Genomic DNA, 13,802 nt, shown 5'->3' on the forward strand with positions numbered 1-13,802 from the left:
AGCTGTGGCAGTATGGACATATTAAAATGCATTAGACCTTTGCCCCTTTAGAGCCATTTTCCTCTGTGTAAACAACATGCTAAGTGTTTTTCCAATAACTAACAAGGCTAGTCATATTTCAGCAATATGTAATGTTCACAGAGGGTAAAAGGCTTTGTAACAGAAGACAATAAAATCTTAGCAACAGGTGTTAAAATATGACTGCTGTTAATTCATATTTTCAGTTCAAAATTAAAATGTAGGTTCAAAGCAAATTACAATGTAAGTTCAATTTTAATGAAACAAAGTGCAGTCCCCCGGATAGCTCTGCTCTGTTGCTCGTCAAAACCGCTAAGGTTGCTGAGACGATTTGTCCAGTGCAGATCCAAGTGCATTTATTTCCAACTCCGAAGAATATTTATAAAATTAACAGCAAAATTTAAAATTAGCATGGCAGTAACAGCCTGTACACACTGCACCTCCTTCTGAGCAGACTGAGGTTGGCTCCTTTTATAGAGCACCTCCCTTAATTGGTTACTAAGTTTAGAGCCATGTAATGGGCCTAAACCTGGGTGTACTTTGACTTGGACTTGGGTGTACTCTCAAGACTTCTGTTTTATGCCACTAAAACATTTAAGTTCTTTCTGAATTTGCATATCTTGCCTCTAATAAGCATGTCACGATGATTGTGGGTATCTGTGTAATCCTTCATTCGTCCAGGTATGATCCAAAGCAAAAGAAAAATTCAAGTTTCAGATGTAAAGCAGATATAAGGCTGTGTTCACCAGAAACCTGACCAGAACTGAAGAAGCCCATTGGATGAGCCGCAAAACATCTTCACTCTTAAACTTTTGTTCAGTGGACAGAATTTTATTTATTTTTTGCTCTTTATTGTGGGTACTTTTTCTTAGTTATTTTTACATTAGCTTTGAGCGGTAAATGTTTGAATAAATAACTTCTATGACTCGGTATATAGATACAAACTAAATTCTAAAGCGTTTCATTCTGCCATTTAATTATTGCAGCTCATCCAATAACAATATACTAAGAACAATCCTGCTTTTGGGTTATTGTGTCAGTTGACCAATTTTGTTTCATTATAATCGTCTATATTTTCTTCTGCAATATATCACACTTTAAAATTTGCCATTATAAATTTACCTACATACCGGTATATATCGCATTGACTTGTTAAAGCTCACACAGACCCGACAGATCTAAACTGTGAGTGAGGCCAAAGAGATATTATCACAAGTTTATAGAGAGAGAATAAATTATGTTAACAGCCTCTTCACCCTGTGCAGTTTGAGTTCCCTGTACGGACTGTGCATTTAACACAGGTCTGTAGACGCAGAACAAATATGCTTGCACCACAAAACATGTATGATCTTATTCCAGAGAGAGTCACAAGAACAAGTGTTGTCATGACTCAGATTCCGATACTAAGGAAAAAATTCTTATTTGATGTCAATTTCAATATATCAAAGATAAAACCACACCTTTAATGTAATTTTCAACACAAAATAGTAGCTTCTTTAATGTTACAATGAGGCCTCTGTTTTAGAATGCTTTTGATCTATATAAGAACTATCAAGAAAGGTTGAATCAGATTAAATTAGTATCTAGTTTTGATATATATATATATATATATATATATATATATACATACATCTACATATACATCTACATATACATACACATATACTACACATCACTGGTTATCTTGACAAACCTTTCACCAATACCATGTTTATACCATAGACTCCAGTGCTCCTCTCTTCCCTCACTCTAGTTCCAAAAATGTTGTGCTCTGAAGTTGCAGTCGTGATGTCTGGTTTGGTGCTGGTGCGGCTCTGGTTGGTGAGCTGTGGATCGTGACCTGGGGGCGGACCGGGTTTTCGGACGGAGATGCTTGGTTGCCGCGGTAACGAGGTATTAGCTGCATCATGTGTGTCTCCGCGTTTGTGAATGAGAAGAGAGAGTGTGTGTGTTCATGTTTATATAGTTATGTGAGGACTCAGTCGATCACTTATGGGTAACCAATTATGTAATGATGTTTACCACATGTGTACCATGCATTATTTTAGTTACTCTGGACTTTCTTAGCCCTGATATTTCCTTGGTCAAAATACCACCAAAAGGAGCAATGACTGCTACTCCAAGAGCATTGACAAGTGCATGCTAAAAACTTCATAGTAAAAATTGCTATTGATGCTGTTGCATGTGTACATTTCATTTCTGGGAAGGGAGACTAACTGAATATGTAGCAGTAGTTGTACTGAAATTTAAGAAATGAGGAAAAACTCTAAAAATAAATGTGAACTGATACAACGTCCTCATAAGAGACACAAACCCAACATGTGTGTGAGCACTCACTTCCTCAGAACAGCTATTTCATTCTCGATGCTGCTCTCCTTTCCTTTCAGAGCTTTTTTGGGGATGCACTTCACCGCAAACATCCGCCCGGTCAGCTTCTCCTGTGCCAACACCACCTCAGAGAAGGCCCCTCTGCAGAGAAAAGACAACACATGAGTTACAAATGCATTTAGTTTAATGCAGATCTGCATCTATCCTGAAAATGCAAGGGCACTCTCTTAGAAATAAACTGCTGAGAGTAGAGAAGCCAGCTGAGTGTTGGGCATCTGTTTTGGTAATGGATGGATGTCCCTTTGGGGACGTTTTTCCTGTTGGAGGCATCTGGGGAGATGAAATCCCTTCCACAATTGTAGTTATTTTTGTAGTTTTTTGAGTAAATCACAAAGGCTACAATTATTTAAATATCATCCCATATATAAAACATCTGCACCAACATTGTAGTTTAAGATTGTGTTCTCAAACCACAGTTAGATTTTAATTCAGTTCAATTAGAGTTAGATTAGTGTGCTCCCAGATGTGTTTAAATGTACACTGTGAAATGACTTGAATAAAATAGAGCAGATCTTATTATCTTTAATCTATCAATTCCATATAAACAATTTTTGGTCAATATTTTGAAGTATGTCAACTTCTTTTTAAAACAATCATCCACTGACTAAAGTCTGGGGGATACAGCCTCAAAGGCATGTGCCCACTTATTTGTTCTTCATAACTTAATATTTATCTGTTTCACTCAAAACTCAAAATGTAAACATCAGCAATATTTTAACCACCCAACCATCCTGTAATGGCAGAAAACCATTTCTTCATTAACATAAACCACTGATCCTATGACACCATTTTCTCTGTGGTAATTGAAATGTGTAATTCAGCCCTGTCTGCCTGTTACATTTATCTGTTGGTGTATGTGTGTATTGAATGGGGATGAGGACATTAATCTGCTCAAACTGTGGCAGCTCCTTTATCATTGAGCCTGAAGATTCACTGATGTGGCATCAGAGTAAACATCGTCTTATCTCCTCCATGCCGTGGTTTTCTCTCCTAAGAATCTTCAACTATAACCTTCAACCAGCAAATACACAACCAATTTAGACCAAGAGTCGTATGCTGATATGAAATGCAAAATCCTTCACTAAAACGTCACAATCAGGCATAGCATTATGAAAAGTGAATTTTCTCTAAACATAGCACCTATCAGTGATTGAGAGATGAAACAGTCGTCTGCTTAAGTTATAGTTCGTAGATTACTACAAAGTGGCATCAGGAGAAAGAATTGAGCAGCCTAATGTTTTTGAAAAGGAAAAAACCCATTGTATAATATAGAATCTTTAAAGAGGCTTTCAACCATGTTACAATGTTCTTGCCTCATCAAAAGCAGGTAGTTTTATGTCATCCATGCATGTTTGAGTAATCTTGTGATCTCTCCTGGGCACTATTTGATCCCTCTGGTTAGCATACCCAGTGTTCTTAACCAAGACTCAAAAACTGAAATTAAACATGAATTAAACATTTTAATATGCAGTTTTTGGCAAATATAGCATTTTCAAAACAATAAAAAGGTAACATGGTGATCGAAATACATTATGTGCTAATAACTAATACCACACATAAAAACATACCGGAGTTGTGTTTTGTTTCATTCACAAATGTTTGAGTAATCTTGTTTATTTAGTCCATCTCCAAGAAAAAAAAAAAATGCTCTGTTTCCACATCATGATGTCATGTAGTGGTAGTTTTCATGTTAACAGCTACCTTTAACTTTTAGTTCAGTAGAGAATTTTAGTGAAGGTATGGAGTTTAAAAACACAGTGGGGCACTTTTTGTATTACCACATGATTTTTTGGAGAAAACAATACAGCCTAAATATGCAGGATTTGTGTCTGAATGAAAAAAACTCCAGGTTTGTTTTTGATGAGGAAACAACATCGTAACAAGGATCAGAAAATAGTGTAATGTAGACCCTTTAAACACGTAGACATAATTCAGTGCTTGATTGGTTTTGTGCTAACATAATAATAAATCTACCTGACTGTTTAGGCTGTGACCTTCAATAGAGAAGAATCCTCCACATCATCAGGGAGGACATGCACACACTTCTCAGTCGCTCAATACACGGCACAGCACATTCAAAGATATTATTGATTATTACCTCAGACAAAATGAACATCATAAATTGTCCAACCCGTTAAGGCTGCTTTCAAGACTTCAATATCCATCTTCGTAGACTAACAGTCACACCTCAACCCGTGTCTCTCTCTCTCTCACACACACACACACACACACCCCCACACATGCACACATATGTAGAAAATGACATAAATTTTCTTGCTCATTGATGCAGTGTGTTATAGTTGTGTAGCTCTGTAGTGTTGTGTGTCCCTGGCTGTATTCATTCATGTGGAGGAGAGCAGGAGGCGCTTGTGAATGGTTGTCACATTAAGAGAGACCAGAGGGGGAAGGCATTTTCACACCATTCAGCACAAGACAGCACAGAGATTGAAAAATTATGCTGCTATCTAAGATCTTCAATCAATAGTAATATGCTGCACGATAAGGTTGGATAAGATAAGATTTTAGAAAAGGTTTGCTCATTCTGTTAAGCTGATAAAAAGAAAAAAAATATACTGGGGTCTACTTAAATGCCAGAGGGGATGAGAACACAGTAAGTGCCAGACAGATATGGCAGAGCAAATAACATTAGCATGTAACTTTGATCAGAAATGTTTTACCCAATTACAGCAATAACAAGATACTGCTAAATAAAAACAATTTCAAAAACTGCTAAAACCATGTAGGTCTGCTGCCTGCTTGTGTACATGAACATGTTCTTGCTTTGCTTGGAATGTTTCACAGTATAGCAATAAATCCAATTTTTTTCGATGGAAACGAGCAGGCCAGGCCAAGTTACAGGTCAGATCTGAGGACAGGCAAGCCCGCTCACAGTAAGAATGCATGTTTTTCCAATACATTTCTTCAAGCAATAAGACACCAGAATAAATACAAGATAGATATGTTTATGCCATACTGCGGAACATTCCAGGCAACACAATAACATATCCACAAAGATAAGCAGTTGTTGGACCCTTGCCTTTAGCCATAGGTAACCATAACATATAACACAGGGCAGTTGACAACGTCCAGTCTTCAGTGTTTCCTATATCTTTGTTCTGTACATCTCTCCCTTTACCATCATCGCATCTTCCACATCCACAATTGATCATATGGCCCGTTGCCCTGGTGATGACTGTGGACCTCCTTTTTAGACCAATCGTGTACCCTTAATTCTGCCACACACACACACACCCACACACACACACACACACACACCCCTACACACATAACATGCGCATACAGCAAACACCTGCTTGTACTGATAATGGCTGTTTTGGTTTTAGTGATGTCAAAGCCAGACAAGATTAGCGTGTCGTGCTGTTTGTTCAGTCCACACGTGCAAAATGGACCCACAAAACACACACACACACACACAATTGTTCATTGAAGCTTTTGAGCAGGAAAGGGCATCCATTCAGAAAAAAGGAAACTCCTGCAGATCTAACCGGACAGCACTCGGCAGCAGTGAGATGACCCCTAATCTCCTAGTCTGTCCATAATCCCACTATTAAAACAGGTGGGACTAATCCATGTAATCCTAAAATGTCTAGATTATGTCTATATGTTCATTTAGAAAATAAATTAAGATCTATGTTAATGCAGCATTCATAAAATATTACAGATAATAATTACTAAATCATATATAGTGCTTTTCCAGACAGATGCCCTGGGTTAGACTGATGTAAGTGGCATTGTCAATCTACACCATCTGCCCCTCCAATTACTACAGTCATACTGGGCAAGGTGGGTGAAATGTCTTGCCAGGGGACACAACCACAGCATGCAATAGAGCTACTGCTACCCCACTGTGGCGCCTGATATTCCCAACAGTCTCCCCTCTTATAGTAACTATGCCTAAACCTGCTTAGCTTCTGACGGTATGGCCAGATATACCCACCGCATTTTGGGGGGAAAGAAAATAATTAATTATCCTACACTAACATTAATTTGAGCAAGTTGAGGTGGTCTAAATTGTATATGCCACCGTACATTGTAAAAAACAGGAACAGAATCTTGCTAAAACCTAAAGGGCAGAATTAATTAGTAATAACAGATGGCATTTAAAGATGGGCCGTGGATTTATGAACTAAGTCTCTTCTGATGCATTAATCAAAGTTATATGATACCTGTAGATTTATTTATTTTATTATTTTACCTTTATTTTACCAGGTAGGTCGGTTGAGAACCAATTCTCATTTTCAACGACGACCTGGCCAAGACGCAGAAATAGCATTTGAAAAGGGCTGGTCCCTTAGAATAAACAAGTGTCCGCTATGGTAGACCTACTCCTAATTAAGACAACCACTTCTTTAATAAAAAGGATACAATACTCACATCTCAGATAAAACCTGAGCACAGAGGAATCGCAAGAGTTAGATCTTGAGAAACCACTGACTGATAAAACAGCTTCATGGGTTTTTTCATAGCCGATGCAGATCATTTCGCATCAAGAGAAACTGATGGCGAATAAACTCTGCTGATATTTTTGGGCGGGTATGTAAGGCTGATTTTAATTATTTTCCCCAAATTCTGTAATTTTAACTATCATAAAACTCACCTACAGCCTTGTTTTACCATAAGATCTCTTCACAGTGTTTAAATAAAGCATTATGTGTATATCTCTATTTGACATATTGTATCTCTATTTGACATAAACCTGATTAGTGACTCATTAAATTAAATGACACCAATAGGACAAAAGAGTTATCACAAAATGTAAATGCCTGCTGTACTCATTCACATTATTCATACCTGCTGCATGTGAATGAGAGAAGAGACAGGGGATTGTATTGTAAAGGTCAGGAAGGGGAGGGATAAGAGGAGAGAGACAAGAAATGGTACAAGTGAAGGCTAGACAAAGACCTACTGAAAGAGAGAGCGGTAGGAGAGAAGAGGAAGAGGTAGGAGGGAGAGGAGGTGAGAGAGAGATAGAGGTAGGAGAGAGAAAGAAATGGTACTAGAGCTGGATGGAGCTAATACGAGAGAGAGGTAGAATGGACAGATAGGTAGGGAAACGGGTAATAGCGAGAGAGTGATTAAGCGAGAGACAGAGAGAGAGACAAAGAAATGGTACAAACGAGGGATAGAGAAAGAGGTGGAAAGTGTAAGAGAGAGAGGGCAAAACCGTGAGAGAAAGAGAGTGAGAAAAAGAGGCACAGAGAGAGACAGAGAGAGAGAGAAAATGTACAAGTGGAAGGTAGAGAAAGAGGTAGAGAGAGATAATATGACTAGCAGCAGCATATTGGACAGGTGCACAAGTGGCTCTACGTGCACAACAACACACTCAGCCCAAACTACTTTCACCGCAGGCGACAGTAAATCACTGCATAGGCTTTATTCGATCACGGTTTGTACAACATCTGGCTCCCCACACGCCAAACTGTCAATACCTCTCACCAGTGATACAGTTCCCCACGTGGCACACACTCTGATTGGATTTCCTCTCATATGAAGTCATGTAATTGTGTCAGTCACACTTGGCCACCACTGAAGAGAAATGTATCGAGATTTTAGAGTTTAGAAAGAGAGAGAGAGTTTCTTCATCAAGGCCTGCTCCGGTGGGGAATAATCCAACACAAAAGGGAACAAATGAAAAGAGACCAGAATAGGATGAGGAGGGGACACTGACACAATTAACACAGAGCCAACAGTAGATTTCAATCAAGTTAGGGAGCGCTAAAGTATGGGATAGTTGTATAGGATTTTACCCCTTTTGTTGTTTGTCTTTACAGTCAGTTTGCACAATCGTAACTGAACAAAAGGGACTGTTAGAGACCATTTTTCATCTGGACCCACTACAATGTTTGAGAAAAATAGATCAAAATAGTTGTTTTGGAGATATAATAAATAAGGATTTTTATCAAGATTAAGATTCAATAATTTCACACTTTCCAACCTGACTTTTTTATTTTATTTGTTTTAATAGGACATAATTTAATTCAATCAAGATCAATAAAAAATCTGGATAATTTTTTTTTGTCATATTGCCCAGCCCTAATATCAAGTCCACTGTATAGTAACAAGGTAACTTTCACACTTGTTTGGTGAATTTTACAGTCTACTTTTTGAGCAATACTTGGTGGATTGTTAAAATATGTTCTGCTTATCATCACTACAATAATCCAAAATATTAAGATATTAATTTGTGTCAATATCACCCACCCCCTAGTTTGAGCTACTACTATAAAACTGTGCAATATTCTGGGTAAAGACAAAATGTTTTCAGCCAAATCTTGTGTCTATACAAAGTTCAGATTTAAATGATAACATTAGCCAAAAACAGTTTTGCAATATGAAATAAATACATATTTAGCAGCTGCCATTTCTGTCATTATGCACATGTAAATGAACCTCATTTAACAAATTCAGTGATTACCCATTAACTGCCTTTTGACAGCCCACAAAGCATTCAGCTGAGGACAAAACTCAGGGTCTACCACTGCTGTAATGAACGATAATTAGATCCATTTAATGTGGCACTGTGAGCCAGGGCAAAACAGCATTCAAATTCAGGTTGAACCAATTCAGTTTCATATCAAACATCAGGTTCTCTACCCTCACTGACAGTATTCACATCAAAATAGTGGAAAAGGCTCAATACTTAATACCCATTTTGATACTACAATGACACAAGACTGTAACTTTCAACACTACTTCTGAGAAAGATAAAGACCATTATATAACTATTCTGGAAATTGTCTGTGTAGACCCTCAGTCATCCAGGTCTGATCCATAGCAAACAACAAAGTTAAATCTGTCAACTGGACAAATCTTGTAGGAGTGAAGACGTTTCGCTGCTCATCCAAGCCGCTTCTTCAGTTCTGGTCAGAATGCTGGTGGCCACTGCCTGCAGTGGATGGTGTGACCATCCACTGCAGCACAAACTCAGAGTGATCCGGACACTACACCACAGAGCTCAAGTGGTGCCTACAAACACAGAGTGAAAAGTGAAGGAGGAGAAACATGTAGAGAAAGCCCTCTCTGCTTGTGGATATCCAAAATGGGCCTTCAAAAGATCTAAGAGAGCTAAAAACAGGACAACAGGGAATCGGAACCTAGAAGGAGAGGAGTTCCCATCCCTTACACTGCGGGTGTGTCTGAAAAACTTCAGACAATTTTCAGACAGTATGAGATTCCTGTCTTTTTCAAACCCACAAACACTTTAAGGCAAAAATTGGTTCACCCTAAGGACAAAACTCCGAACCATAAACAAAGTAATGTAGTCTACTCCATTCAGTGTAGTGAAGAGTGAAGTGAGCGTTACATTGGAGAAACTAAACAGCTACTCCATTAGAGGATGTACCAACACCGGCGGGAGAGTTCCTCTGGACCCCAGTCCGCCGTGCATCTCCATGTTAAAGGCACTAACCACTCCTTTGAAGATAGTGAAGTTCAGATCTTAGCCAGAGAAAAGAAATGGTTTGAGAGAGGAGTTAAGGAAGCTATTTTTGATAGGAAAGAGAATCCTTCCTTAAACAGAAATGGGGGCCTGAGACATAATCTCTCCCCCATCTACAACTCCATCCTCAGACCCAGAACAATGAGAACAATAGCAGGGCTGTTAAGGGCTGAATAGGGTAGTTTCAGCAGAAATTGCAGACAATAGCCGTTTACAGTTTCAGTGTAGTTAGCCCCTCCCCTCAGTTAGATTTAAAGGCAGTGGCCACCAGTATTCTGACCAGAACTGAAGAAGCGGCTTTGATGAGCAGCGAAACGTCTTCACTCCTACAAGATTTGTCCAGTTGACAGATTCAACTTCGTTGTTTGCTATTCTGGAAATTGGTAATTTAAGTTTTGATATATGTTCAAATAGGTATAGGTTTGATTCAGTACCAAATAGTTCAGTATCTGGGTATCGATTTATTGACAACTGTACTATAAGGCAGTGTCTATCTGCAACCCACCTAGAAGCTGCTTGGATGAGCAGCGAAACATCTTAACTCTAAAACTTTTGTCTAGTTAACAGAACAGATTTTTTTTATTTTGCTATGGATCACCTAGACAACTGAGGAACTACAGAGAAAACTACTATAAAAATCTATAGTGATTTATTATGAAAATGGAGCGTCGCAAAAGAAAAACTGAAATATGTCAATTGATAAACAAATACATTTCGCCATTTATCCAAGTTGTTTTTTTCAATTCTGGCAGAGTTCTGTAGGGCATTAACTAGTTAGCTCCTCCCTTCAAACAGATATTTGTTTACTGTAAAATATCTATTATTGCAAGAGGAGATATCTGGCATAAACTACTAAGAAAATACGTCAGTGTGTAATCAGTATGAAGAGTGTAATCGCCATTCGACCTGAACTCTCATAGAACAGAGCACTGGTAATGACACAGCACCAAGGACAATTAGACAGGGACCAGCTAACATCATCACGTCCTCCACTGCAGCTTGATACAGACACAGCTCCTGTCCCAGTGTCTTCAGCAAAATGTCATTAATTGAGGCACGCACAAAGGAGATGACAGCCACAGAATGGGAACAAAATGGAGGAAGTAAAATAATTCAAACATTTGTACAAAATAAATGATGGATTTGTGAGCTGTTTGATGGTAGCTGGGACTTTTTCCGGAATTATGTGCTGTATGACACTAAAATACATTAATCGGGATTGAAGTCTGAAAAGGGTATTCAAAGTTAAAATAACCCCCACAACAATACTATGTTTTGCTTCTACTGCATGACCACTAACAACTAGGCCCTTAGACTGTGCTTAGTGTCATCAACCTAAAACATACACAGCTAGGTATAGTTGGGAATAGTTGGAATAGGTGGGGAACTGCATGGTATATCATTTTTTGATGTATGAAAACACTTGCTTAGACATAACCCATACAATGTCTGACTTGCAAAATTCTCTTGCTAATATTCTATCTCTGCCCATACTGAAGCCTATTTATAATACTTGTATTTTGTAACTATATTTGCAAAACTCTGCATTCACACATGTGCGCACACGGTGATTCTAAACTTGGCATAGAGTTTAATTAGTGAGAGAAACTGAAATTCAAAATCTCGAAGTGTTATTGTGATTAATGAAACTAAAGTTTTATGCAAACCTGTGTTGATTTGACACATTTTATAATATAATTGCTCCGTGACTTGTAAGTGACATTCCCACATATATTAATAGTATAAAGTTTGCTGAAGTAAAGGTGGAGGTGTGAAAGAGAGAGATTTCACTTCTGCAGAGGTGAAAAGGCTTGAGATCACACAGTGGCACTACAAGCAGATGTGGGGATTACAACGGTTTTCTGTAGTTTAAACATCGGTACGTTTGCTGCTTTACATGAATTAATATGTTTTTGCAAAGATTTGGATTTGTTGGTGGCAGGTGCATTATGGCAGGTGCAGTGTAGAATTGTGATTTAGATCTGGCATAACACCACCTTCATTTATTTTTAAACTTAACCAATTATACAAGAAAATTAACCTTTCCCTGGTCTGCTCAAACCTAGCACTAGCAATATACACAGTTAATAAGAGGTAAGAGGAGTTATAGCTTACAGACTGAGATAGTTGAGAAATGTCCTTTGAATTTGCAAGACAAACTGTAGTTAAGCCGTTGTGATTAGTCAGCCCCCATGACACTTCGAGCTACAAGCGTCTCCTCTCTTTAAAAGGGACATACGTAAAATCAACTTTTATGAGCTTTTAAGAAGGTTATAATGATGTTCCTTCATTATTAACTTACTCAAAGTGGTATTTCGATTGATTCATGCATGTTTGAGTAATCCTGTATTGTCCTACATTTAAGAAAATGTCTGTTTTCTCCTACCCCTAACACCACACACAGCTCTGGACTTACTTGCTATTATTTAAAATATTCAGACTCCAGGTCATACACAAGTAAATGACAATCCACTGTTGCAATGATGAAATTTCACTATGAAGAGGTGGTACCCATGCGTTCTGCTGTTTTTTTTGTTTTTTTGTTTTGATTTTGTTTGTTTATTCCAGACAATGGATCGTTTTGCTTTATTAAGTTGTTTTAAATCCATATTACAGTTTACAGATCACATGATGTAAAATAATCATCAATAAATGTTTAATACTAAATGGTTTTGTTTTCTCACAGCCTGTTGGTGGGGGCATGTTTTGTTCAGATCTGATGTTACCCCTGTCACATAGTGAGAGTGTGAACCAACGTGCTGAACTGAAACAGATGAATATACAGCGGGTGGATTCTCACACATCACTATGGCAACAACAACAATATTTTATCAGACTTTAAGAGAGGCTTTTGAATTGATTGAAGAGTAGGCTTCTGAAACAGTTACAGTCTGATTATCAACAGTTCATCTCATTAACTTTTGAACTATTTCTGTCCATAACAGTTTATGAGACCTAGTGTAAGCCACAGGGAAGATGGTTCAACCCCCATTGCCCACATTAGTAATAATACATGGCTGAATGCAACAGAGAAAGCATAAACAGTGAAGTGAAAAGTACAACAAAAACAAGAACCTACTTCTATATGAATGTTCCCTGAAGTTTGTATGTTTTTATGGAACACATGATGCATTTTAGAACGCATTTTTTTTACTCAGGCTTATTACTTTAATAATCTTACTTATTGTGAAATTATATAGCCCCATGTAGTAAGCAACTCAAAATTAATTGGGTTGATCCACAGCTCTAATATTTACTTTTTATATTGTTTTAGCGAATGCTTAGATTTTTACCTGCAACAAAAGATGGAACATTTTACCAGTAACATTAAATGCTTAACACTTAAATCTGATCTCCATGAATGAGAGAATTTCAATCAACCTAAAAGAAGCACAATACATGGGCTATAGAATGATGAGAATTAGGACCACTGCCACAACAATTCAACAACAATTCAAAACATAATATTATATCTTTAGAATGGGGGAAAAAGTTCTCAAAATGTTCCATATAACCAGAAACTGAAACTCAGTCTGGCTAATCTGAAGTCACTTCTGGCCCAGTTGTTGTTCAAGATCTGTAGAAAGGCCCCTATAGGTGTTGATATGTGGAAGCCAACTGCCCCTGAAAGATTTGAGGGCTCAGAGAACAGGTGCATAGAGGGGTCAAGTTATTTACCTACAAAAGGCAAAGAAATAGACCTAAACCTGACTTTTAGATCTATAGTCCCATTTCTGTACCCGTTCCCATCACGTCTCTAATGCCCACAGGCTGGACATAAACTCTGATCTTCTTCTAAAGCACAAAGCCTGTTTTTTTCCCTAAGGCTAAACTTGCTAATGTGAATCACCATGGGAACAGCACACAAAATGCACAGATCATGAAAATGTTGTGTTAGAAAAATGTCACTATAAACTACAAGACCAGAATACATTTC

At 37.9% G+C, this 13,802-nt stretch overlaps 1 protein-coding gene across 1 annotated transcript in view; it reads right to left on the reverse strand.

Moving 5' to 3' along the window:
• Nucleotides 1-13,802, reverse strand: part of camk1da (calcium/calmodulin-dependent protein kinase 1Da) — a 62,786-nt gene that overhangs the window by 26,965 nt on the left and 22,019 nt on the right. Inside the window, exon 2 of the mRNA XM_033989516.2 lies at nt 2,356-2,487. Coding sequence (XP_033845407.1) covers nt 2,356-2,487 — 132 coding nt within the window. The remainder of the gene's footprint in view (nt 1-2,355; nt 2,488-13,802) is intronic.

This window comes from Periophthalmus magnuspinnatus, chromosome 23, assembly GCF_009829125.3.
Source record: "Periophthalmus magnuspinnatus isolate fPerMag1 chromosome 23, fPerMag1.2.pri, whole genome shotgun sequence".
Lineage (NCBI taxonomy): Eukaryota > Metazoa > Chordata > Actinopteri > Gobiiformes > Gobiidae > Periophthalmus > Periophthalmus magnuspinnatus.